We start from the raw sequence: 27,890 nt of genomic DNA on the forward strand, positions 1-27,890 counted from the left end.
AAGACCTACAACGAGAGGGAGGAATGGTGAGGAGACCTACAACGAGAGGAAGGAATAGTGAGGAGACCTACAACGAGAGGGAGGAATGGTTAGAAGACCTACAACGAGAGGAAGGAATGGTAAGAAGACCTACAACGAGAGGGAGGAATGGTGAGAAGACCTAAAACGAGAGGGAGGAATGGTGAGGAGACCTACAACGAGAGGAAGGAATGGTGAGGAGACCTACAACGAGAGGAAGGAATGGTGAGGAGACTTACTACGAGAGGAAGGAATGGTGAGGAGACCTACAACGAGAGGAAGGAATGGTGAGGAGACTTACTACGAGAGGAAGGAATGGTGAGGAGACCTACAACGAGAGGAAAGAATGGTGAGGGGACCTACAAAGAAAGGAAGGAATGGTGAGGAGACCTACAACGAGAGGAAGGAATGGTGAGGAGACTTACTACGAGAGGAAAGAATGGTGAGGGGACCTACAAAGAAAGGAAGGAATGGTGAGGAGACCTACAACGAGAGGGAGGAATGGTGACTTTCCAACGTTTGTTCACACAACCATTTTATGTCATTATTTGTATTCTTACATTGAAATGTGTTATTATGTTTTGATGTTACACGTATACCTGTGAAGATGACATTTTTTTAAGTGCGTCAACTCGCGAGTACACAATGGAAAACCCAAAGTATGAACTGATATCACAGCAAAAAGGACGTGAAAGTTCTCGCCAAACAAAAACAAATGCGATACCACGTGTTGGTGATCAACCCTTGCGTGGAGAGCTTTTTCCCCAGTCTTCCATCATATTTAGTTTAGATTTTAAACTTGACCTTTAACTGAGAAATATTGTCAAAGATCAACATCAAATGACATTTTACATGATGTTCTTTAATATTCTTGATTTCAAGTTCTACCTTGTATATGAGATCCATATGGTCAATAATTTTTTTCCGCTTTTAATTTTTTACTTTATGTCTATATGTAAATTGGCATTTCCTCAGCAATCAAAATAAAATCGATTAATAGTAAGTGATCAATTTTATACCAAAGTTTAGCTTGAGGAGGATTAGAATAACACCATGTGTTCTGTAAGGGAAATTGTCTCCTTTACTGGCGACACCCAACATACATAACCAGTTTATATCTGGGTTAAGTCACATTCTAAAAATGAAAGCTAGGCCGGTGACAGTGGAACAACGATGCATTTATAAAGATTTTAACACGTCTGACTTCATATCGCAGAAGGAAATAGATTATTTCATAAGGAGGTCATAATATTGACCATAAAACTCGCCATTAACCTGCATCTCCCAAAACCTTGTGTTGTTCATCTCTCCGTCAAAGGTTGACATCTGTTGCAGAAATTGTGATAATAGGGACAAGTCCTTGCATATCGAATTAACCGGAACATGTAAACACTAGCTAGGGTAAGAAGGGATGTTACTCTCTATAAAAAGAAAATTAACAATAGGAAAATTGAAGTCATCATATTTATCGTACAGCTTAAATGTAACCTTTCTATGCTTACATCGTAAGTAAAGATCGAGGTTGATTTCTAAGAGTCTTGGATATTCTTGATTTCAAATTTTACCTTGTAAATCAGATCCGTATGGTCAATAAAGAAAAGAAAAAGAAAGAAAGAAAAAAGTGCATATTAGATTTTAAAAGTTGATCGTGGATTCTTACTTTCCACATATTTTTTTTTCGTAACATAATATCCATATATATATATATATGTATATATATATTTTCAGTTTGAAATTTTTTTATTCATCCTTTTGCATGTTGTGAGTATATAAAATACATAGAACAAGCATCAATTATAGATACAGTTTTACAGCAACACAATATCGTTTTTTTGTGTGTGAAGAGCATCAAGGGTGTCAGTGATAAGGCATATAACATTTTAGAAAATGTGTATATGTATATATATTGAACAATGTTTAATGGCTAATAAACATACAGTATTAAACAGTTAAGATAAAGATGTACCATTGTTGAATTATATATAGCTGACAGTATTATCTACTTTCAATAGCTTTTTTAATATTATATGCAGGTCTAGATATAGCTTGCGATCAAAGGGAGATAAGTATCAAAAATAGTACTCGGGTAGCTTGCCTTTCTGCTGTTTCTTAAAAACCATTATTCTATACTATACAATCATGCAACATCGTCAGTTTATGCAAGTGATGGTCAACTATACATATATATGTACACTTATCATTCCATATATATATTCATCAAATATTATTTATGTCTTTCATGCAGATTACACACTAGTAAACCGAAAGAAGAAGTGAGAAGCAGAAATACGAAAGTAGAAATTCACGAATGTAAATCCTCAGGCGGAATATGGTAATGTATCCAGTTTGTCTTTCGGTTTATTTTACAATACGTTAATCACTGTAATGGACAGCAAATGAACTTATTCTGCATTTGGATATATCCTATTATCTAGGTCGCAATCCTGTGAAGCAATGCATCGGTGTGCTAGGTACGTAGTTCATGTAAAGATATTTAAAAGATCTAATTGTGAAACCTGCAAATTCACGTTTCATTATATTTCTCATTTAATCTACATCACATTATTTATAGCACACGTCTGACAAAAATAGTGTGATGTCACAATTACATTAGGTCACCTAATTGTCCGACAGTAGTGGAAATCGTGCCCTCAATCAAATATTCCTGTATAGAGTAGCATCCTGATGAAAAACTGCGTCTCGGGAGGTATAATTAATGGAATATGAATAAAACATGAATGCATTCAGTAATTTTATATAAATGCATATATGTACGTGTAATGTTGGTCTGATAATTTCTTTTTTCATCACTTTTAGATTATTTTTTTTAATTCCCATCTTTCCTTTGCATTATACATAACATGTACAACATACTCTTCTGAAATAATATAAATATATCTTATATACGAATGAAGTATTCGGCCACTGACATAATTAATACATTCAACGTTATGCATATTTTCATACTATAAACTAGATCACAATAGAATATGCCGGGAGATTTCCATCACCTACGGATGAAAATTTTTGTCAATATTCAACAGTTTCCGCACCGGTTATCCCTCAGATTTCCGAGAAATCCTTAACATCGTAATTGATCCTTGAAGTTTATCATTATTATTTATCAATTCAAACGGAAGCTCTAAAATAAGTACGTGCTTTTGTGGTCGTATTTACAGTTGCGTGTTGAATGACATATCTGGATTTTATTGTAGAAAGTACAATATGTACTCAATAACATGTATAAACATCAATGTTAAGTTACAGTAAACAAATATGGTAAACGATTATTATAAACACTTTAACAGTTTAAACCGTATACCATGTGTCATTGGTAACCACACCTCCAAACTCTCGGTTAAAAATAAACTCATTACTACCATGTGTCATTGGTAACCACACCACCGAACTGTGTGTAAAATATTATTTCACTACTACCGTGTGTCATTGGTAGCCACACCACCGAACTGTCGGTTTGTGTCATTGGTAACCACACCACCGAACTGTCGGTTTGTGTCATTGGTAGCCACACCACCGAACTGTCGGTTTGTGTCATTGGTAACGACACCACCGAACTGTCGGTTAAATATCACCTCACTACTACCATCTGTCATTGGTAACCACACCACCGAACTCTCGGTTAAATATCACCTCACTACTACCATCTGTCATTGGTAACCACACCACCGAACTCTCGGTTAAATATCAACTCACTCCTTATAGTCTCACCTCTTTTCGAGGTAATGGGTCACAATGTTTACACATTTGGCCAGATCTCACTAAGTTCCTGTTCTGGGTAATGGGACTTTCCGGTTTATCCCATTGGATAAATACATAACTAATTCATTTTCATATCATTACTAGTCTTGGTGATAAAAATAAATCGCTTTAATATTTTCTTCATTGCCAGCATCAATATAGAAGGTCAGTATTTGTAGATTCTGTACCATGTATACTCGATCGGAAAATATTTATTTTGAGTTAAGACGTTTAACATTGTGGTAAGTCTTATTGTAGGTAATGACGTTTAACATTGTAGTAAGTCTATTTCACTTGTATGTTTATCAATAGTTTTCTTTAGAGAAAAGTTATGAAATAAATATCAACAATCGTTCTTTTCTCAATTATAATCCCAGATGAAGTCTGGAAGCTTAAAATATATTGATTGTCGGCGGTAAGATCGCGTACAACCAATCTTCATTCAAAGACGACAAGATCCTAAGACAATCGATAATTCAAGCACTTTAAATGTTGTACTTCCATCTTGAGATCTGAATCAACAGCGCTTATGTTTCGCGGTTTGAAATATGCGACGTTTCTAGTAACTGAAAATATTATGACTAATGTTATAAGTATAGTTAGTTTCTGTTCAGGAATTTTGGAAACTGTCTACGATATCCGTGACACAATATGTTGATACTAATTTTAGCTATATATCCGGCTGAAAATTTGAATCGTATAGTTCATTGATAGAATAAAGAAAATAGATCGACTCATTTGCTCTTACCCTTTTAAACAAGATCTTATGAATAAGAACGCGATGACACCTTTTACTAGAGACCGTAGTATGAACTGTAGTATAATCTTGTGCAGCAATAATACTTATGTATACGTTATACATATATTTAAAACAGGAAGATGACGCAGCTTTATAAACATTCCAAACGGGAATTCCCCTCTTTAGCTGATATCAACCGTTAACGACGAAAGGTAAGACATTTTAACAGACAAATAATATCTATTCAACATCAAATAAAACTAATGTACCTGATCATTGTATAAACTCTGTATCGATATAACAACCATAGCTTCAGACAATCTAAGTAGTTTGTTTTAATACACTATTTCATTCACAATTTATATTGTATCCTGGTAGGAATACCTCGACAGGCCACCATCATTCAAATGTTTTAAATATAATTTCTCTGAATACTAATACTAGATGATGGATTACCACCCCCCCACCCCCTCCTCGAATTACATATCCTAGCTACCAAAACGATAAAGCTCAATTTTATTTATAATTTCAATACTAGAGTATTCTAAAGACAGAAGACCCGGTTGACCATGGGCGGTGTTATTGGATAGACTAACCGCATTGTTTCATTTATTTATCACCAACAGACTATCCTCGTGACAACTGTCCATTAACTGTGGTAAACTAATATAAAATAATATAATGTTTAAACCCATCTTCGCTCGAGTAGGTATAGGGGAATCGTAACCCTAAGTTTGCGAAGATGAATTGAACACAAAGTATTAGTGTGCTAACTTAACAGATTTGAGTACTTTTAAATATCTCGTGTACAGAATGAATATTGAATACTTTGTCTTTTCTCTGTAAAAGGGATACTCGGACCTTGATTTTAAGTTCCCAGTTAAATACATTATATATATATATATATATATATATATCATTTGAACAGCACCAACGGAAGTTTTCATATTGGGACTTGTAGAGGCTTATAACATACTTTAATGATTGAAAAATGAAAGCCAACACACAAGAGCCTTTTTCCCCCATTTTATTTAGTAAAATCTCCAAATTATTGCGTGGAGTAAGAATGAAAATCAAGAATACATTTTTTTTTATTCTTGGAACAATCATTGAAGTAAGTAAAAAATAAACGTATAAGAGCAGAAAACAAGTACCATAGTTGTCCTAACATTATCACAGAAAACAAAATAATATAATGTAGTATCACAGTTACCACCTTTGTATTACTAAGACTTCATGCCAATAATATGTTTTCTCTACCATTACCACACAATCCGTCATAAATAATAGATATACACAACGAATACTACCAGCCATACGATACCATTCAATCATCTCATTACAAATACAATGGAAATATTTCAACACTAAAATCATTGCCCTGAGCAGTAATGGTATGAATACTATAAGGTACAATTTGTGTCTTTGTATACAGAAAGTATGTTGGTAGAAATTGACCAAAATACGTTTATTCAAAGGTAGGAAGTATATATGAACTGGATGAACTAGCGGTAAATATGTGTATAAAGTTTTCAGTGTAATGGTAAGGAAATATTTCTGGAGGAAGAATGTGATTGTCAGAAATAGATAATATACATGTGTATAGGTTGTAGAAGAAATACCTGGCTTGCAATGCACACACTATATTTTCATTGTATTTCACAAATAAATGCCCGACTTTCAATGCTAAAGGAGCGATTGGGAAATACCCGACTGGTGAGAGAGAAATTGTGGTATAACTCATAGCTGAACTCTTAACGTGAAATGGTTATGTGATCGAAATAGTTTGGTCCCTCTTTATTTAAGAGATAATTTGTCTTTAAAGTTGCTTACTGGTGTATAAACTACATTTTACATTATTTCAACATGATACGCTAATAGTAAATTATGTTTGATGATAAATATTACTGCAATGATACTGTCTTAATTGGTCTGAAGTGGCAAATCATTGATGGGATGTAAAATACAAAACCAAAAACAAAGCCAATGGAATGTATATTATATATAAACCAACTTGACTATGACACAAAGTCAACACAACACGTTATGCATCTTAAACACATAAAAATATGTTTTACGATATCACTATCAACGTAACAAATTAAGCATAACCAAGATAAGAAATTATGTTTTAGGCGGCATCTCCGAATGAAATTCGGCCAATATAAGAGCTAGTTACATCACTTTACGTGTATATCTAAACATAATTTAGTTCAAGTTACTTGGAAAAGCTATCAAAAATAAAATAACTTGGTGGAATCCCTAAAACCTAAACTGCTATATTTACAAATGCCTTACTATATCACCAACACATATTTTTTCACAAAAGCATCATGTAGCCGTATTGATCTAGTATACAACTAATTAGACACCACATTTGACGCCAGGCTGTCAGGAATGATGCAATACACTACCTTTATATTCATGTACATTGTACACCGGTCATTCAAAGCACCACATTATACAACCATAAAATTACCTCTTCGTAAATACGGACAAGGAAGTTATACTGTTAAAGAAACTCTTATAGTTTGCAAACCCGACTTCTAAAAATGACTCAAAATTGAAATCGAAAAGAAATATATCAGCGACAATAACTATATTTCTAAAAGTATGAGTATATAGTTTGTACGTACATGTTGATTGTCTGTCATTACACTCAATCAGTTATTCTTTATTAAAACCTAATAATTCTTGAAACATTTTGGTGTCCATCATATGTATATATCGGTAAGCAGTTAAGATTTAAATCTATGAAAACATTACTTCTCTTCCAGTTTAAGTAAAATGATACCATGCACACTCTCTGTATTCGATCTAAGATTTGACATGTTAATCAAAATGATAACAAACCAGTCGCTGATTGATAATATAAAAACTATCATTTTAACACGAATATGAAGATAAAGTGAACGAATACAATGTAGCGGATAAAACAAAATGTAGAATAATTTTAAATGTAATATCACAGTGCAGCGCAATTGAACTAGAAACAAATGAGCAATACTGATAAAATTAAACATTACTAAAGATAAAAATTTGTGAAATATGTTTCTATAAAGAAAACAGTTTGATGGAATACCAGAGTATAAATATCATTAAAATGTGTTCAGCATTGTTTGAAATATATCACAGCTTTTTTACCGAGGTTTAATAAAACTTTCTCAGAAGTAGTGACTGAGAGTGGTAGTCCCCCAGGCGGGTTTGACAAAGATCAAAAAGAAAAATGGGATCTACAAGATAGACTTGACATAAAGAAAAACAGTTTTCTTTGATATTTATTAGAAATCGGACTTCTAAAGGGCGGTATTCTACAAGTTAGCTAATGATCTTTGTAGATACCGATAACATCAAGAATTTTGCTACATCAAAATTTTCATTTTCCTTTCTGTACTAATTAATAACAATAATTACATCTTGCCACTTTTAAAATCATTTACTGGATAAAAGATTATTAAATCTATTGTATATCTTATTCTCATTAAAAACAAAATTTTCCCCATAACTAGAAAGTTTCAATTAAGCTTCAATTAACTGTCCTTCAGAACTCATATAAAACACATAGACACAAAATTTCATCATCGACACCTTTTATGTATATCACTAATATCATAACAGCTATGATCAAACAAGTATATGGATTTCAAATGTCGCCCAAACAGTACACCTTGTCATATAATACCATTACAAGAAATCCCACATTAGAAATTTGTTCTTTAGAAAAGTGGTGCAAAAACGTATCTCTTCAGTATGAACTGTATTATTTACTAAATTCATATGATCAAGAAATATCAATCAATCGTGAATTATTTGTCAAATCCTTTGTGATAGATGCGTGGTAACTCTGTTGGGGGAACCAACGTTTTTAGTCTGGAGATTACCATAACTCTGGATTTCTATATGTACCAGTAGTTTTAGTAATATCATCACTGAAGAATAATGCAAGTTTTGATCAATGTTATGTACATACCTATAAATCTATTATCAAATTCATATTACAGCAGTTTACCCCCGACATTTATACAATACCCATCTAATTCCATATAAAATGGTACAGTTAACCCCGACATTTATACAGTACCCATCTAATTCCATATTACAGGCACAGTTCATCTGACATTTGTACAATACCCATCTAATTCCATATAAAATGGTACAGTTCACCCCGACATTCAAACAATACCCATCTAATTCCATATAAAATGGTACAGTTCACCCCGACATTCAAACAATACACATCTAAATTAATATTACAGGTACAGTTCATCTGACATTTGTACAATACCCATCTAATGTCATATAAATAATACAGTTCACCCCGACATTTGTACATTACTCATTTATTTCCATATTACAGGTACAGCTCATCCCCATCTTACTTCATATTCTCTGCATTGCCTTATATATACAGGACTTATAAAACTAATCAAGATAACAGAAGCAATGCAGACGAAAGGCAGGGAGGGTGACCTTATATGTGTATCAGTGTAGTCAGATGAAATGAAAGGCTGGAGACACTATGTAAGCTTTTCATTAAGTTATTCACTACAAAAGCTTTTCCTGAAAGTGTCTTCCATCTGACCTTATTTTAATGAAATTTCATCATGGTAAGGCTCTAAAGTATACAAGGGTATTTATCGAAAAATAACGCTTATGGATGGAGATAAAAGCCTCTATTAGCACCCCATATTCTCCTTATAGAAATATCCCGTTTTATATTTTTAATGAGGTAAGCAGAACAAATAATTTAAGTATCAATTCACCACCTTTATTAATACTGTAAACATATTTATCTTAACAGATCCACAATTTAGCGCAAGACCGAATTCAAACAGATTAAGGCAGTGATGAACTGACACATTTGCAATACTTCATGTCTGACAAGGCAATAATTCAGCAGAATGTTTTCAGCGCACAAGAAAAACGCTTTAATAAAATAACCGCTAAAATATGTATGTTTACATCACCGGTGATCTTAATAATGAAAACAAATGCGAAATTTAAGCCAAAATTACATTTAAATACATCCGCTCCAACATACTGCTAGTTATATAACACTAAAACCTATTTCATAAAACCTAAACAATATCACTATATATTTTATATGTCCGGGATAAAATGGTAGAACGAGGGACTGATTGACAAAAAGACTACATACCTGTTCCAGCAGTACCAGCAATGGACTATTAACATATTAATGGTTTGATCAAACCACCAAGGCCAATAAAACCTAAACAATATCACTTTACATTTTACACCTCCCTAATAAAATAGTGGAATGAGGGACTGATTGACAGACTACATACCTGTTCTAGTAATACCCGCCATGGTCTAACAACATATTTATGGTTTTACCCAATCACCAAAGCCCTTAACTTTAAACAATATCACCTGCTACTTTCGATGTCCTGAATAAAATGGTAGACACAGGGACTGATTGACAGACTACATACCTGTTCTAGCAGAAGACTCATAAAACATTTATGGTTTAACCCAACCACCAAAGCCCTTCTCAATCTCCTTTGCAAGTGCTATGGTGAGTCTGTCATTGTTCATACCAGTCACCAACTGTAGACCAAGCGGTAGACCCTCCTTGCTCAACCCTAGTGGGCACTGAGTCACAGGCAGACCTAGAGTATTGAACACGCCAGTGTATGCAAAGTTAAAGGGATATAGTATGGGCTCATTATGATATGGAGCAAGTTTTGGATGGCTGGGATATAGTAGAATTCCATCATTCGATAGCAATTTGGTAATGTCAGATTCTAATTTGTCAAAAACTTTGAGGAATTTCTTGTCGGTCTCGGGCATGGGGATTTTCTCGACAAGCCCCAGACTTATGGCAGGCAGTGTATGTTGTGAGCATCCTACCAGCCATTTCAGTAGCTCAAGTACACAATTTACACTGCCATCATCGTCACTCATGAGCTGTGCAAATTTTTTGCCCCCTCCTGTATTCATCTTTGCAGTCCATACTTCCAGACCATACTTCATTCGATGTATGTTTACTCTCTCCACCTTCAATTTCAGCTTTTCTTCCAAGTATTTCTCTACCTACAACACCGATTATGTTCTTATAGGGGAGAGTGATAACAACATTATGTCAGAAATGAAAAAAAAATCTTCAGAAAATTAATCTACATAGTTTAGATAGGATTGCCACATATTTCTCTATTGGAAAACATAAAATGATACAACATTGCCATGTTTTCCGCAGAAATAAACATATCTTTTATAGATTTTTGTAAAACTAAATCTGTACTTTTAATCTTAAGAATTGTCGGGTAGAAACTAAATCTTGTTTATTAAGTCTTAAATGAATTGACACGAGGTTGAATTATTAAAACTAAAAATGTGTTTTGTATTACCTTGCACTGAACATCTTTCAGTTGCTTGTCTACTGAGCTGACCAGAGTGCTTCCTCCATCATCCAGCATACTGTAGATTTTCAAAGACTGCAGGTCTACCTACAGTACAGAAATCAACCAGCACATAATATTTCAATTTTCATATTCATATCTGAGTGGATTATATTTTTTTCTTTATTTCAAGGTTTACAGAGAAAAATAGACAATTAAAAGCAAATAAATGTATATTTGAAGGAGATGTGTTACCTGGTCATCAAGTCTAGCCTTGAATGTTGATTCAGGTCCAGCAAACACCTTGAGTAGAGGAAGAATATCTTCAGCATAGCGACACATAGGGCCTGTACTTAGTAGGTCTCTCTCCTTACCCGTGGCCATTGGGTGTTGACCGTCATTAGGGACCAATCCTAGTACAAACCAATCATATAACTCTTTAGTACATGTTTAATAGTTTTGACCAGTAAGTGGTGTCAACAAGAACACTGTTCTAACATGGTTGGTTTGCTCTGTATTTTTTTATGATTAATGATTTTATGTTTTTATCTGTGGTAATGTTGAATCTTTCCATGTCCACCACTTTTTGGGAAAAAAACCCACAGTACATCATTTCTCACAAAAACTTCATGATAATGCTACAGTATAATAAATATGTAGCATACTAAGAAATGGGTCATATAGTCTAAAGGACAACTTTAATGTATCTGTTCAATAGATTAATAAAAGTAGTAACAATTCCAAGAATAACCCTGTAATTGTATTACTGAAACTTGAAACTTCGCACCTATATGACACCTTCAATATACAGAATGACAAATTTGAATTCACTATTGCATAGCCCGGTTTTACTTTTCAACTTAGTGTGAATTATATGCCCTAACCACTAAACACTGTACAGAGCTTTAGTTCTGTCAGCAGATAGTTTATATATACAATGTCTCACCTCGAGATGCTTTGTGTCCAAACACACCATTGAAGAAGGCTGGCATCCTGATACTGCCTCCTATATCTGACCCAATACCTATCACTGCCGCAGCTGTGGAAATGATACAGGCTTCACCCCCTGTCAAAAAGTTAGAGTAGAGTTAAGGTAGTGGACAGTTACGGTGGATAATTAAGGAAGTACAAATGTACCTCCCAGTATACATGCAACTACACAAAATCCTTTTACAGATATTAATTAGTTAATAATGGTATGTCCAGATCAAAAATGTAATCAAAATTAGCTTCATTTCGTCACGGCTACTTCAACAAAACTGTATAAGTATAAATTGTCTGAAAAAAAAGAGAGTAAAACTGAGCTAATATTTCAATCACACAATTTGTTTTTATATACAGTGGAACTTCGTTAACTCGAAGTCGACGGGACCACGAAAAAACTTCGAGTTATCCGAGTGTTCGAATTAAGCGAGTTATCATATTTGGTGAAAAGTTTGGTCAATATTTGTCAACATTATATAATCATTATAACTTCGCTCTGTTGCTCATCAGTTTAGTGTGAAGACTGGTCAATACATGTAAATATATATGTAATGTTTCGTTATGTTACTTGTAATTTGGTGTAGTTTTGACGATATACAGTCACGATAAAGTTTCTTTCACTTAAGTCACTTCAAGAACGATCTGATGTCCAAGTCATGTTTGCAAAAGGTAAACGATAAAACGGAATTTGACAAAATAACAAGTTATTCATGTCAAATCAAATACCCGGTAACCGTTTGAGTTTAACAGAGTTTGCATGCAAAACGTAACAGAACCATTACCTTTTATTGGACATATAAAATACTGTTTGATCGGCCTACTTACTTTTTATTGATAACCACGCCATTTCCATGTGTATTAGCACCGGAAGTTAGGCTGCGCATGTGCGTATAAAATGTTACTGTAACTGAGCTGGCGTTTTATCCGATTTAATAGACAGCACTGACCGTTACAGTTGTACTCTGAACACCTCGGCAGTAATTACGCTATTGTTTCAGCAGTTTAAAGATTTAATAGGCGCCGGTGACTGTTTCATTTCTACACCTGTAAAAACATCAGCCGGGTAGATCTACCGGTGTGTCAGAGATTAGTTCCGCTTGAGCGAGCGGGTAGATGAGTTGTTGACTATCGTGTGTACTAATATCGGCGACCGCCTTAGGAAATTACCTGATGTAAGTAAAGCAGTACTTTTTACCACCAAGACTTGTTGTAATAAGATTCAACCGACAATTTCTTTAATGAATTTATGAAACACTTATAATAGCATGTAGGTTAGTAGTGCCGATATGTTCAGTATTACAAACGAAATTTAGCTCTTAAAAAATGTCGGCGTTTACCACCGATCAACGAAAATTATACTTCGAGTTATTCGTTCATTTCAAATAGGATTTTTATTGTTCGGACCAAATTTTCACTTCGTATTATCCAAGTTTTTCGAGTTATCCGAGTTCGAGTTTTCCGAGTTTTTTTTACTAAGATAAAGAGAGAATTCGGCCGGGACCGACGATGTACTTCCAGTTAAGCGGGGTATTCGAGTTATCCGAGTTCAAGTTAACGAAGTTCCACTGTATTCTGTTTACTGCTCTTTTAAATATTAATGTAAACTGAAGAAAAACACATAAATGCATCAAATAAAATTGATTGAAACCACATTGTAGTCACACATACATGGGCTCATTTCATAGTATTATATTGGGAAAGTAGCATTTATGATTTTAAAGCCTAAATAAATTACGGGTTGTATCTAAGTCATGTGTCACTAGTACTGAAACTTACATGCAAAACATTTTGCTGCGGTGACATATTTACAAAATTTCTTTTAATAGAGATTGAAGATCTGAAGTTCTTTTAGAGTAAATTTGGAAAAAAGGATATGAGCAAATCTAGAAGCGACTGCCTGATTTTGGTATACGTCACTCCTAATTTGTTTTTGGAAAAAAACCTTTAAATGAAGGTATTAACACAAGGATTCTTTTTTAAGCTTTTTAAACAATCACAGATGTATGTAACATACATTACCTGAGCTGCCCCCAACTATCCTGGACGTATCGTAGGCATTACGTGTGCGACCATTGAGATTGTTGGCAGATTCATACCACATACATAGCTCACTAACATTAGTAAGAATGTAAGGAATGGCTCCAGCCTTCTTAAGGCGAGCTACTACCTCAGCATCAAATGTGGCAATCTTGTTTTTACGTTTCACTAGTCCAGAGGCATTAGGCAAACCTTTGTTGAACAAAATGGGAAGAAAAGCAAATGTTTGATGGAGGAAAATATGGTACTTCAGAGTCTATTTATCCTGCAAAATGTCACCTGTTGGCTTCTAGAAATGAGATTGAATAGCTGAATCCACTTATAAGTTGTTCAATGAAATGAAATGAACTTTTCAGCTTGTGAAATTCTGTTAACTACTTATTGAACTGCAGAAATTTAAATGTAAGTTGGAAGGAAGGCATTGAATTTTTAAAATTTTCCATTATTCTTAACAAAAGTTTCAATTAGTGAGAAGTCTGCATCTTCATTAACATATATAGTAACATATATTGCAATAACCTTTAAGAGCAAAAGCTTCCTTAACAGATGTTGGGACACCAAGAAATGGGGCATTTTCCTCAGAGTAACGGTCATCTAACTGCCCACTGTCCAGTAAAGTATCTACTTCCTCTGCTTCTAGGATTGCCTCCTCAAATCTGGTGGCAGTGACTGCATTCACCACTGGATTGACTATTCCTACCCGATTGATGAAGGACTCCATCACATCAGCTGCTTTCACCTTGAAATATCAATTGTATTAAAGCTCAGATTCGCAGGTGTCAACATTTGGTTTCAAAAGTAGAGCCAACAATAAAAAGGGTCCTTTTCTTTAGCTAGCCAATTACAGTTATAACTCTGTACCCGTACCTCCAGTAGTAACTTGCTCATGACATAATCATACTAAAGTTTTATTACCAGACAACTCATTCATAGGATTTGACAGTCTGTATATAAAAAATAACATAGGAATTCATAGTTTTTGTCAGAATGCTTTATATAATCTTCCCTAAGTAGATAGTTCTGATGTACAAAGGAAACAAGTGTATTTTTGTGTTACTGTTATGGGACTACTTTACTATGAATGAACTTGTCTTCACTATTTACACACTTGAGACTATATATGTTAACTAAATAAGCTCTATTATTGTTAATTGGCTTTGACAACTTTAATTTATATAAAAATGTTCTGTCAGCAAGTATTACAGGAAATGTGTTGCTATATTCTTGGGTATTCTATTTTTATAGCAGGAGGGCATTTGAACATTTTTTTTGTTAACACTTGGGTCCTTGATATGAGGGGAACTAATATTTATTTTTCATGTTGTTGATAAATGGATCTATATGATTAAATTCTTATTACTTACACAATATGAAATTAGTTTAGATGAGCACTAATTGTACTGTAGTCATGAAAACACAACTTTTAATTTTTAGTTTACTGTTTATTTATTCTGACACTTAATGCAAATTTTATTGTAGTATGTACTGATATGTACAGTATAGAGGTGTGGTAGCCTGCATCCATAATGTGTCCATAATGTTTCATATTAAATATTAGATATTCATTACCACAATTTGCAGAATTACTTTTGCGTTACAGAAATTTAAGTTACCTGGTGAAGAAATAAGATAATATACAAATAAATAACAATACATACAATTGTGTACATATACTACAAATATTATCACTTCTGTAGCTCCCAAATTTTTGGGACCTGATAAATTGCCACATCTACCTTCCTTTTCCTAATCAGTTTTGCAAGCTCTGTGGCACTCTTGAGACATAATTCCTCCTGAACTGGTGGCACTTTTTGTGATCTCCAATCATATATGATGCTAAACACAACAGCGAGAATGGGTTTCATCACCAGTCCAATCAATGTTAGCAGTCCTCGCACCACAGTGTCCACCATCTTCACCAAGGACATGGTTCCAGGTGGTGGTGTCTGTAACAAACAATAATTAACAATAATAATAATAATTTTAAATTTATATATAGATAGTCTACACCATTATATCACAGCAGTATAGCCATCTGAAAGTAATTAACAAAATAGTATCTTTTGTTATTGGGCTTGGCAGGTATATCTATCTATCTACCATGTCAACCAATGTATTGCTTAACTCCCTGAGCATATGCAAATCCCTTGTGATACTGCTTAAGCAGCCATTTCGGTGCTAACAGCATAAACACGGAATTTCTTGCTTTGTTCTTTCACGTTATAATTTACAGCCGAGTCAACTGATCCTAATTCAGCAATTATTTTATGTGCTGAAGTAATGCAATTATTTTGTAGGAATGAAAAGCAGATTACTGTAGGCATAACAGGGATTTATTCAAGGGTCGAACTCAAAGGATTGAGTCACAGGTGCCTGACTCGTTTTATAAAATAATAACATATAAGAGTACATGTATATAAATCTCATGTATACTCTTATATGTTATTATTTTATAAAACGAGTCAGGTATCTGTGATTGAGTGCAGTTGACCCTATGCCTGGTTTGAACCCAAATGCAGGACCCCAAGTACTTTTTAACAAATCCAGCAATAGTTGTACTTATTTGTGCCTTTGATAGTCAAATTCAGCCGACTAGGTGTAATTACACGTACATGAAATATGTACAATATCTGGATTGCCTTGGCCTAATTCACTGGTTATATACAGCAATGCCCTTTTTATACACGCGTTGTATATGTACACAATACAGTTCTCCGTCGATTTCTTACCGGTGTATTGTGTGGTGTTTCGTTTCCTGATGCAGACGGTTGAAGTAATAATACTTTCAGGAAGGGATCCTAAGCTTATTACAAACATGCACTGAGATTTGCTTGGCGTTGTCCCGATCTGAAACAAGCACATTAATTAAGCGTTCGAACGACGGCGATGCATTGACACATCAGAAACTTCCGGTTACCGCACAGCATAGCCCCACAGCATAGACACTTGTATGGAGAATTTGTGTGTTAGACAATATCTGTTCGTTGCATTGATATGATAAAAAATGAGCAAAATTTAGGTTTTACATTATATTCTAACGTTTAGTAGAATTTTGTAGAGTTTCATTAGCAACAACATATTGGTTGATATACCTATTGTTGATAACATCATAATTCTTACATATTCTATTGCGTTGACCGTCCAAGGGAGTGACTGGGGATTTTCAGGTGGATAGAGTGGGGGATTCCCCTTAATATAATTTTCCTTGAACAGCTGCCAACGTTGGGATATTTTGAACATTTTCGTAAACGTCGTAAGTATTCAGTTATAAATTATAAACAAATGAGAATGAAAAGATATTTAAAAGTATTGTGTAACATGTCGTCCATCGAAACTAATTCCATACGCGGTGAAAGTAGGCACAAACCGAAAGTGGATGGGTGTTAACCTATAGGGGTAATGCGTAGCTGACTAAAACATTGCGTTCTTGTTCTATGTTTGGGTGTTACTATCACGTTCGTTGTGCCCGAACAATATATTGAAACATACCCGTCATGTGAGTAGTCATACACACATAATACGGTACTTCGTGCCTGGTGATAATTAATGCCGATAAGGTACAGTGTACACGAATACAGTAAAAATAAAACTTCGTCATAAAAAAATATGACCACATACAGTCTACATATCATGTATGTATGTACAAGATGTATGTTAAAATTGAATTAACCAAACGGGATTAATTTAAGGTAGGACTAACTTGTCTTTCTTTGACAGTCATAGATCTACAATATATTATACGGTACTATTTATGTGTAAAATATATATGCAGGTTTCAGATAAATTAAAAAAAAATCTTAATTGTAATTGTTTTAATTTCACGGCATTTATCGTAATGAAGGAAATAGAAACAATTGTTTTCTGCCAGCACTTTATCATCATACCAATAAAAAATAATTAACTACAAATGTTTGACATACATAATTCACATTTCTCAAATAATATTATAACTAAATACATATATTTCAAATAACAGCAAGGAAACATATATATATATATTACAAAAGCAGTTAACAATAAGGACTGTAGCAATTTAACATTTAAAAACCTTTTGTTTATAGATAATCAAAGTATAGTATATTTACATTGGGATGAGAAGTATAATGACGAGTAAGCTGTATATTTTTTATTTCACTCTCAAAATGTTGTGTGACCTATATCACAAGGGTATTCATATAACTATATTGTCATGCATCTGTGCAATGTGAAAGAACAGAAAAACACCTTCATGCTGAGTGCCCTAATAGATGTTGAGCCTGGTCTCATGTGTACAACTGTACGTGATCTAGGCCTAATGACATATATGTCTCTGCTCACAATCAGCTGATTGAGAGAGACCGTATTTAACACCATGTTGATGTATAAGTCACACCAATCTGCTCCTTTTACGATGTATTAGTCTAACAACATATTATGACTTCTCTTTGTAGTATATATTTAATGACTGCAAAGAGAAAAACAACTTGTCAGAATTAAAATCATTGCAAAGATTCTGAGAAAGAAAAAAAAAACCTGCATCGCATACATGAGATTTGCTGACACCTATATGTATATGGTATCCATTTATTTATTACTTTAAAACTGAAGTAATGGAATTTTTTTGATCTTTTGCAAAGAGGAAAACATATATGGCTGCCATGGCAACCTGCTATTTTTAGTTCCCTACCAGTGAACCCGAGGGAACTATAGGATTCCTCCCTGTTTGTCTATCCATCTGTCTGTCCACTCAGTTTTTTGCAATTTTCTCAGCCATGCTTCAAGGTATGTTGGTGAAATTATATAACTTCAGTTTGAGTAAAGCTACAGATCAACTATGAGTTTCAAGGTTTTTGGTCAAGGTTAATGTCACTGTTACTCTTTTTTAGAAGGGGTCAATGGGGATAAATATTACTTTAGCAATACCCAGCATGCTTGTCATATAAGATAATTTAATAAAATGACTATACTTGATGATATATCTCACAAATGTTTCTTCTGTATGTTTCAGTTGCCTCATGTACCATGAAACAAAGTAAATAACTTAGAAATGGATAGACCAGTTGTTTTGTTCAAGAAGAAATTTTCTGATACTTCTCCAGATCTTGTCAGAAAACTTCGACAACGCATTAAAGAAGATGTACAATATACATCCTTTAGGCATTTCCACAAGTTTACTGTTTGTTTGCCAGCACTCTATTTGTTCATGCCTGACTTCAAACAGCAGTACATCATCAGTGTGTGTGACTTGGATATGAAAAATGATCTCAAAACAGCCAAGGTTATCAACTGGTGTGATGGAGTGAAAAATCTGTACCCACTATCAACAACAGGTAATGTACTTTGGAGTTTGTTGAAGATTTTGGCTTAATCAGCTTAATCATCCATGGCCAACATGTGATTTGGTTTCATTTTACTAAACAAGTGGATCAATGACAATGAAAAATCTTGTTTTAGTAAATACAGTTATTCAAAATGAATCAGGTGCTTTGGCTTTTGAAAAATTGAAATGAAAGTGTGGCTAGATGATTTTACTTCAAACATTGCTTTTGTTCATGTGGCACAATTTCAAATATCACAAAAATAGTGATTATCTTGGTAAACATTGTAAAAGTTATTTAATGCTTATCATGGGTATGTGTAGTATGTCTTTTTTATTCAAAACTTATACGTAATATAAATAACTAGGTCATTTGTTTACAGCGGATGGTAACTGTCTGTTGCATGCAGTGTCACAGGGACTGTGGGGAATTGAGGATAGTGATCAGTTTTTGCGTACTCTGCTTTACTTAACATTGTCAGAAGGAGATGCATCGTTAACCAATGGCATGTCAAGTAAGATCCAACGAAGATGGAAATATGCTCAAGATGAACTAAAGAAACAGCGCCCAACTGAGTTCAACTATGACGTCACCTCTCTGGTAAGATAAACTTCTAAATAAAACATTTTTTGTTTACAGTTTTTCCTGATTGTAGTTGTACACACTGCTGATTGTTTTTATTAATATTCAGAGTTATTGCCCTTTGCAGTATTTTTTCTTTGTGAATAATTTCCATGCAATTCCTTCAAAATACTTCAGTTTAGATGAAAATTTTTTACTCAAAGGATATATGTGTGTACCATTTTCAATGATCAGAATATTTATCATGAGGAGGAAGAGAATTTTAGTAAACTTGTAGCACACATTTTCAGTTTAACAAATATCTTGACATTGAGTGTACATATGAAGTAAGTGTACAGTAAAGGTGCCAAATTTAGCACCTCAATATTATTCGTTAACCGATATGATACATAAGTTTCTAGATTCATTATCCGTTATTTTTCTGCAATTAGGATGTTATTAGTACCCCAATTGATTTTTCAAACAAATATTATATATTTAATACTGTTATTTTGAAATGCAAGATTCCTCTTGCTATCTCAGTTTTATCATCTGAATTTTCTTTTATCACAGGACATTTCTTTAGATTGGAACAATATTGTTCAAGCAGCCAGTGATGTTTTACAGCCAGGAACAAATAGAGCAGGCACATCTTACCCTACACTGGAGGGGGTACATATCTTCACACTGGCAAACCTTCTCAAAAGGCCAATAATAGTGTTGGCAGATAGGACAGCAAGATCAGTATATGGGAATAGTATGCAGGAAAACAATCTGTATGGGATATATTTACCGTTGGAGGTAAAACACTCCGATATATGCAAGACACCAATCATTCTTGGATATAGTCTGAACCACTTTGCACCCCTGGTCACACAGGCTAATAGCCCTGAAGGTGAGGGATCTAGTCAGAGTATTCTTCCTTTGGTCATGGGAGACTATACCCCCCTTCCTTTAAGGTTTTTGTTAAGAGGAGAAGAGTATAATGCTGTTGACTTGATGAAAAAGTACATGTATGTGAAAAACATTCCAAGGGTTTCTTCTGAATCAGTTTCTTCTATTCCTGGAGTGGTATTACAACATCTATCCATACATGATGAACTGGACATAGTAAATGTACACAGACGTGAATGTGAACAAATATTTTTGAACTGGGGGATTCCTAATTCACAGACTGCTGTTGGTGGCAAAGCAGTTGTTGCTGCCAGTGAGAAGGTACCTACCTCTTTTACTAGGACGATCAATCCTAGTGCTCCTCAGGCAAGACCTGATCCAGTCCAGAGAGCAAAGCTGCCCATATCTATCCAAACAGGAAGAAATATACAGCCATGTGTTACACCTGGATGTACTATGTTTGGGTCACCTGAAACAGCAAACATGTGTTCAGCCTGTTTCAGAAAATATACATTGGATTTCAACAAGGAAGAAGCACAAAGGAAAGGATGGAATCTACCAAGTGAACCTTCTGCTCCACCAATGTCATTCCATGGACAGGAAAGTTACACAGACCTCTCAGTCATGGGAGTCAACTGTTGTAATCCTAAATGTGGCAACAGGTGCTCTGAACATACCTTCCCTTACTGTCATGCCTGTAAACCCCAGGCACATGGATCAGATCTAGTACAGCCAGGAGCAGGAGCTTCAACTCCACCTAACACTCCTCTCATTGAAGCAAAGTGTAGGAATCCAAAATGTGATAATCTGTGTTCAAGTAGAGAATGTGTCTGTCATGAATGTAAAGACTTTTTCATTCAACAGGGAGCATACAAGGCTACAGTACCAGTACTTCCACCAGCTACTATTAGCACCAACACGTTGCCCAACACTTCACCATCTGGACTAGCTGTAGCTCCAGAAGACCAGATAAACAGTGGGATGCGACCAATTGGAGGTACAGACATTTCATTCATGCAGGATCAGCAGTGTCAGAATAGTTTGCAATGCATGAACCGCTGTACAAAATCCACTTTTCCCTATTGTCCTGCATGCTCTGCTATGAAAAGAGAAGCCAGAAACACTATCAGTAATCCATCAAATTTGGCATCACATGTGCAGGGTCCTCCTGTGACAAATCATCCTCTTACACCTGCAACACAAACTGTAGAACCTGCAGTACAGACACAGGGTGCTGGAGCCGAAGGCATAGACGAAAACAGCTTATTTGGAGAAGGAACTACAACTGCTCCTATCAAAGAACTTGGTAAGCTTGATATTACACCATCAGCTTTGTCAGTAGAAGACTTTGAAGAATCCAACTCTCTTTCAAGTAATTTTGTCTTCAGTCATGGGCCTTCATCACAGACACATGTGATTAAAAATTTTAAAACCAATAATTCTTCATCTGAAGGGACTCCTTCCCCAATGGAATCTGGTAAACGTTTGTCTTATCCTGAAGCAAAGTTTCACCAACAAACAACCATACAGTCATCAGGAAGCTCGTATGCTATCATCAGAGAAGAAACAAGTAGCCAGGAAAGCCAGGCTGATCCCAGTAAAAGTCAAGGTCAAAGACAGTCACCAGAATCACCAGAACTCTTGAAACAGCTTTGCTCAAAACCAGGTTGCTGTGGTGTTAGAATAGCTAACAATTTTGGGTATTGCCTGGATTGCTGGACTAGCTGTATAAGGACAACTGAAACACCAGTACTGTTGACCTCAGAATCAACTGAAGAGTCAAGAGCACCTCAACTGAACACTTCAGAGATACGATCCATGAACCCAGTTGTTACTACATCCAAGGACAAGAGGGATTGTGCCTCTCCTTTGTGTAACAAGAAGATATATCCACCCAACAAACTGTGTGATGAATGCATTGAGGTCCTGCGTCAGGGCCAATCTCGATCACTGGAAGAGCAGACCTCTCCACGTCATGGTAAGTATACAGAAACATCAGTGAGTCATGCATATTAATGATACTAGCTTAACAAGAGCCAGAGGACAGTTTCATTGTCATCACTTATGTTAAACTGGCATACAAAGTTAGTATATGATTCAAAGTTCATTATTGTATTTCACATAGAAAATTTAATCTTGTACACAGTTCTGATGAAAAAAGTATTTATGATTTATATATGTTATTTTGTTGCAAATATGGTACACCATTTTCAACATTCAGTTAAAGGCTAAGTTATAATCCTTTGATATATTATTTGTAAACACTAAACCAGTGTTTTTTAGTTAAATAATGTTTATATAAGTACATTTTCCATATAGTTATACAACTTTCTGTGGTTTATTTGATTTTAGAAAGAAAAAGTAAGAGCTATTCACCATCCAGACCTAAGTGTAAAAAGAAGAATTGTGATTTTCATGGCAGTAGCAAAACTGATGGCTATTGTTCCCAATGCTACAAAGAAGGTAAATATAGACAAATATACATTATCATGACCTGTTCACCAATGAATGTCATACTGATAGATAGAGTAGTAGATTATTAAATGCTTTCATGAGAAATGATAGCACATGTAATTACAACTGATGTAATATTGATCATTCTGGTAAAATTTTAAAGGAAATAAAACTGGCTCTTGCTGGCAAAAGAATTCTCTGTCAACAATTTGGTCAGAGCTTTCTTATATCACAGATCAGCTCGTCTTGCACCTTTTTTTTACTTTTGCTGCTTTGAGTATAGTAATATAATATTTTGTTTCTATAGCAACAACTGCAATTTCTATCTCTGATGATAACAGTATACTAGTCACTTATAAGATGGAGTGAGTGGGAAGGAACTAAAATCAATGGATATGATGCAAAAACACACTTGTGATTCTTGTTTGTGTTCTATTGAGTTTATTTTATATAACATTGAAGCTATAGTGAAAAGTTGTGGTGTATCTGTTTGAATATTTTAGAATGTTTATTTGAATAGGTGATGAATTGGGTGACAGTGACCGTGTCATTGTTATTTTCTTGATTATTGTGATAAAATATACTAATTTTCTTTTCAGTTAAAAGGATTCCAATAGAATCTAACTTCAAACAGACGCCTACCTTATCAAACCTAACACCGTACAACAAAACGATGGCACCGCCTAGGACTCGCAGTGATCCAGGGGTACTTCATGGTGGTGCCAGTTACACTCCACAGGTAGTTCAGAGTGGAGCCGGATACACTCCACAGGTAGTTCAGAGTGGAGCTGGATACACTCCACAGGTAGTTCAGAGTGGAGCCGGATACACTCCACAGGTAGTTGAGAGTGGAGCCAGATACACTCCACAGGTAGTTGAGAGTGGAGCTGGATACACTCCGCAAATGACGCAAGCTGGAGCCGGATACACTCCTCAAATGACGCAAGCTGGAGCTGGATACACGCCACAAATGACTCAAGGTGGAGCCAGACACACTAAGGGTGACAGAGTTCCTCTTAAGGTCCAAAATAAATCCCAGTTCTGTTTGGAGCCTGGCTGCGACAGGTTTGGAGACCCCAATATGTACTACAGATGTACAGAACATTACCAGATGGCTTTGTCTGACTTCCAGCCCCAGCCTCCTCCCTCCAATAAGTACAGTGCTAGAGAGGTGATGAATTACAACCTGGCCGAGAAGCAGCCACCGTACAACATGCCAGGGCAACCATCTCCTGTTCATCCCAGCCCTTTGTCAGGGCCTCCAAATGCTAACTACATGAACAACCTTTCTAGGCCACCTACCTATAATAACCCCTCTCAACCTGCTTGTCCCCAAAATACTGCCTTCCACTCTGCCATGTCTACTGTGGAAAATAACCTGAAGAACCGTGTGCTCTGTAAGACAGCTGGATGTACAAATATTGGCAGTGGAATGAGAAGAGGATATTGTAGTGAGTGTTACCCTCACACGTTACAGAGGAGGGGCCCGGACACAGAACTTCCAGCTGATGATCCATGCATGAACTATGGCTGTTGTTAAAAGATGTGACTTGTTGTAGGAGTTTCTATCCATCTGAAATAGGTGTAGGCTCTTATGTATTGTAATATAGTTTTTCGAATTGACGTTTAGCCACATTATTGACATGCAAATGTAATGCTGTGATTTTTTCTGTAATGTTTTTTTTAAGTATTAATAATAGTGTACTACTAATTGATATGGTGCTCTACTCTCTGTATTGCAGAATATCTATAAACAATAACATAATAGGAGTGTGTTTCTGGTGAAGATCTGTGAAACTTAGAGAACTATGTAAATAAAATGTCTTTACGTATTTCTAATTATCTAGGATTAGTTTTATACTGGATGAGTGGAATTCAGAAGAAAAATCCTTGGATTCAGATAGTAACAAGTAATTGTGTTAATATATTTGGCCTGGATTTTGTATTGGAAGGATTTCTTCAATAACAACTAATACTGTCATATCTAGGTTATGTAAATACAGAGAGCTCATGTATTTAAAATATTTTACATATGTATAAATTATATTAATAAGAAGTTTATGTAAATATACACGTACAAAATATACAGTGTATGTAAAGTGTATGTTAAATCAGAAATATTTACATGTACATTGTAGTTTGTATATATATTTAATGTAAGTAACATAGTATCTGAACCTTGAATACTGATTTCATGTTTCTTGTTTTGATCTCAAAATATCGAAGTGGGGTTATATGACGTTGAATTTGACAGATAGCCCACAGTTTTTCTTATGTTTTTTTTTCGAAAACATGATATATATCAGATAGTCTGCATCATTATATAATCGCAGAGACATATATAGTATGTATGTATCTGATAATCGGCAGAACACATTTTAAGAAAATCTTAATATTTGATTATATAGACCGCAGACAAAACGCAGGAAATTAAAAACTAGGTAAATTTGAGTATTCAATACTAGGGACAATATATATTCAATTGTCCCTGTTAAATTATCCATTGATGTTCAATATGCGATACGTACTTGGACTCTATCCATAAGATCAGAGAAGATAATAGGCTCTGGCGGTTCGTTGGGCGTTCCAAATGGATAATTGAGAAGTGTAACCAAAAAGTTTGTAAATATATTTCTAATGAATAGGACGATGTACATTGTAACGCAATTTAGACGTTATTTGTTTTCGTGGAAGTTTTGGATTGTACAATAATGGCCAAGACTTGTTGAAGTACTACTGCTTATTGTGACGTATATGACGATGTTGTAAATTTTAAATAGCGATTTGAAGGCAATGTCTTTCTCATTCCAAGAGTCCTGTTGTTAAAAGTGTTTGATATTGCACTTTATGTTAGTATGCGCGTATCTAAATACATGTACAAATTGTATATTAAATACGTTTTGGCTTTTCAATTTAAAACTTCAAATTAAAAAAAAAATATCTATTGTTTTTAGTGTACAGGGGTAAATAACTTACACATCATATTGGCATCTGAGATGAGAACTTACATGTTTAATTCTGTTGAAAACCATTCAATGGACGAAATAAAGTGAAAGTAGGCGTGCTCTGTACCATCAGTAACATATAGATTCTGATTTGGTAGTGTGTGATTAAGTCTACGTTTGTTTTTATACACGGTATACTTGATTAGTGTAATTAAGTAAACTATCGGAGATTTGTTTCGGTCGATATATTATATTTTATATCGCACAAGAATGATCGGCACCGTCAATAAAAATATTAAATGCAACTGATATACACAATGTTTTCCTTATTTAGGTAAAGATAATGATTTTAACGTTATGCTAATTTTACCGTACTGCCCTCGCTTGAGACTGTGCTTTCCTTAATTATCCAAGGGAGTCTTTAACTCCACCAGTATATCGAGCAGCATTCCTGTTATTCTCTCGTCATAAGGATAAAGTGAACTGAATTTTAAGGTCGTGGGGGTAATAAGGTGACTTCACAGCGTGTGTTTGAAGAAGTTTAATTGATTTATGCGTGTCTGTTTAGAAGTAATGCTCGGGACATGATCCATGATTAACAGCGATACAATAATTGTTACTTGGACAGTGGTATTATGCTGAAGAATATCACGCTTGGTTTTTAATTTAGCCGTAACCATAAATCATGATGATGTTGGGAATCAAACCGCTGGTGTGAATGTTTGTATGATACTGACGAAAACTATATGATGCACTGCCCGGACTGAAATGTTTCGTCACATAAAACAAGTAAAATGTTTTACAGTTTGGTGATAAAGTTACTATCATTACCTTCCCGTGGGTAGATATATTGTAGTCGGAATTGAGATGACAATCATTGAAGTAAGAAAAACATTCATAATTGTGTCTTGCTGGTAAATATATGTGAAACGAACATCATTATTGTCTGGATGGCAAATATACGTTGCAGTAAAAATAACCGCCATTCCTATCGTGTAAATGTAAAAATCTCTGTTAAACGTAATGATGAAAATTCTTATATTACATGTTCTAACTGATTAATCTAAAATATGATATAATTTCTCAGTTGTTGACCTGTAATTTAGTTAAACACACTTGAATGTCGTGTTTGGTGTGTACCCATGATGTATATATATAATTGTTTGTCTTTTAATTTTTTCTTAATGTCGTTTAACCATTAAAAAAGTCCTAATTTTGATGTTTGGGCTTCAAATTATTTCCCCCTGTATAATTCATTCGGCGGAACAGCGTGTAGTGATTACCATAGATACAACGTGTAGTGATTACCATACATACAACGTCTAGTGATTACCATACAACGTCTAGTGATTACCATACATACAACGTGTAGTGGTTACCATACATACAACGTGTAGTGATTACCATACATACATCGTGTAGTGATTACCATACATACAACGTGTAGTGATTACCTTACATACAACGTGTAGTGATTACCATACATACAACGTGTAGTTATTACCATACATACAACGTGTAGTGATTACCATACATACAACGTGTAGTGATTACTATACATACAACGTGTAGTGATTACCTTACATATAACGTTTAGTGATTACCATACATACAACGTGTAGTGATTGCCATACATACAACGTGTAGTGATGACCTTACATATAACGTTTAGTGATTACAAATGTTCATACCAGCCGCTAACCTCGATCTTTACTTGCAACTCAACCAGCTTCGAGAGATTTTAAGCTGTGTGATAAGCATGGTGGCAATTTTCCATTTCTAGATAGTAACAACCATGCCTACTCTTCCTACGTTCAAAGAACTGTTCTGTTTTAACAACTTC

General features: G+C 34.8%; 2 protein-coding genes across 4 annotated transcripts; one reads left to right on the forward strand and one right to left on the reverse strand.

Annotated features, from left to right (window-relative positions):
• Nucleotides 1–1,745: 1,745 nt before the first annotated feature.
• Nucleotides 1,746–27,266, forward strand: LOC117327794. Of its 3 annotated transcripts, none has more exons than XM_033884974.1 (7): nt 1,746–2,350; nt 4,653–4,728; nt 18,884–19,205; nt 19,576–19,793; nt 20,328–22,626; nt 23,001–23,111; nt 23,702–27,266. In XM_033884974.1, the coding sequence occupies exons 3-7, from the start codon at nt 18,923–18,925 to the stop codon at nt 24,640–24,642; spliced, it is 3,852 nt and encodes a 1,283-aa protein (XP_033740865.1). In that variant the 5' UTR covers nt 1,746–2,350; nt 4,653–4,728; nt 18,884–18,922; the 3' UTR covers nt 24,643–27,266. The 3 variants fall into 3 exon arrangements, with proteins under 3 accessions (XP_033740865.1, XP_033740864.1, XP_033740863.1); XM_033884973.1 differs by lacking the exon at nt 1,746–2,350 and adding an exon at nt 3,881–3,942; XM_033884972.1 differs by lacking the exons at nt 1,746–2,350; nt 4,653–4,728 and adding an exon at nt 17,046–17,149.
• LOC117327795 (fatty-acid amide hydrolase 2-like) lies at nt 5,528–16,762 on the reverse strand. The gene is made up of 8 exons (XM_033884975.1): nt 16,626–16,762; nt 15,633–15,842; nt 14,416–14,635; nt 13,879–14,088; nt 11,822–11,941; nt 11,131–11,288; nt 10,885–10,983; nt 5,528–10,570 (listed from the first exon to the last, which is right to left on the reverse strand). The coding sequence occupies exons 2-8, from the start codon at nt 15,822–15,824 to the stop codon at nt 9,998–10,000; spliced, it is 1,572 nt and encodes a 523-aa protein (XP_033740866.1). The 5' UTR covers nt 15,825–15,842; nt 16,626–16,762; the 3' UTR covers nt 5,528–9,997.
• Nucleotides 27,267–27,890: the final 624 nt, after the last annotated feature.

This window comes from Pecten maximus, chromosome 5 (genome assembly GCF_902652985.1).
Source record: "Pecten maximus chromosome 5, xPecMax1.1, whole genome shotgun sequence".
NCBI classification, from domain to species: Eukaryota; Metazoa; Mollusca; class Bivalvia; order Pectinida; family Pectinidae; genus Pecten; species Pecten maximus.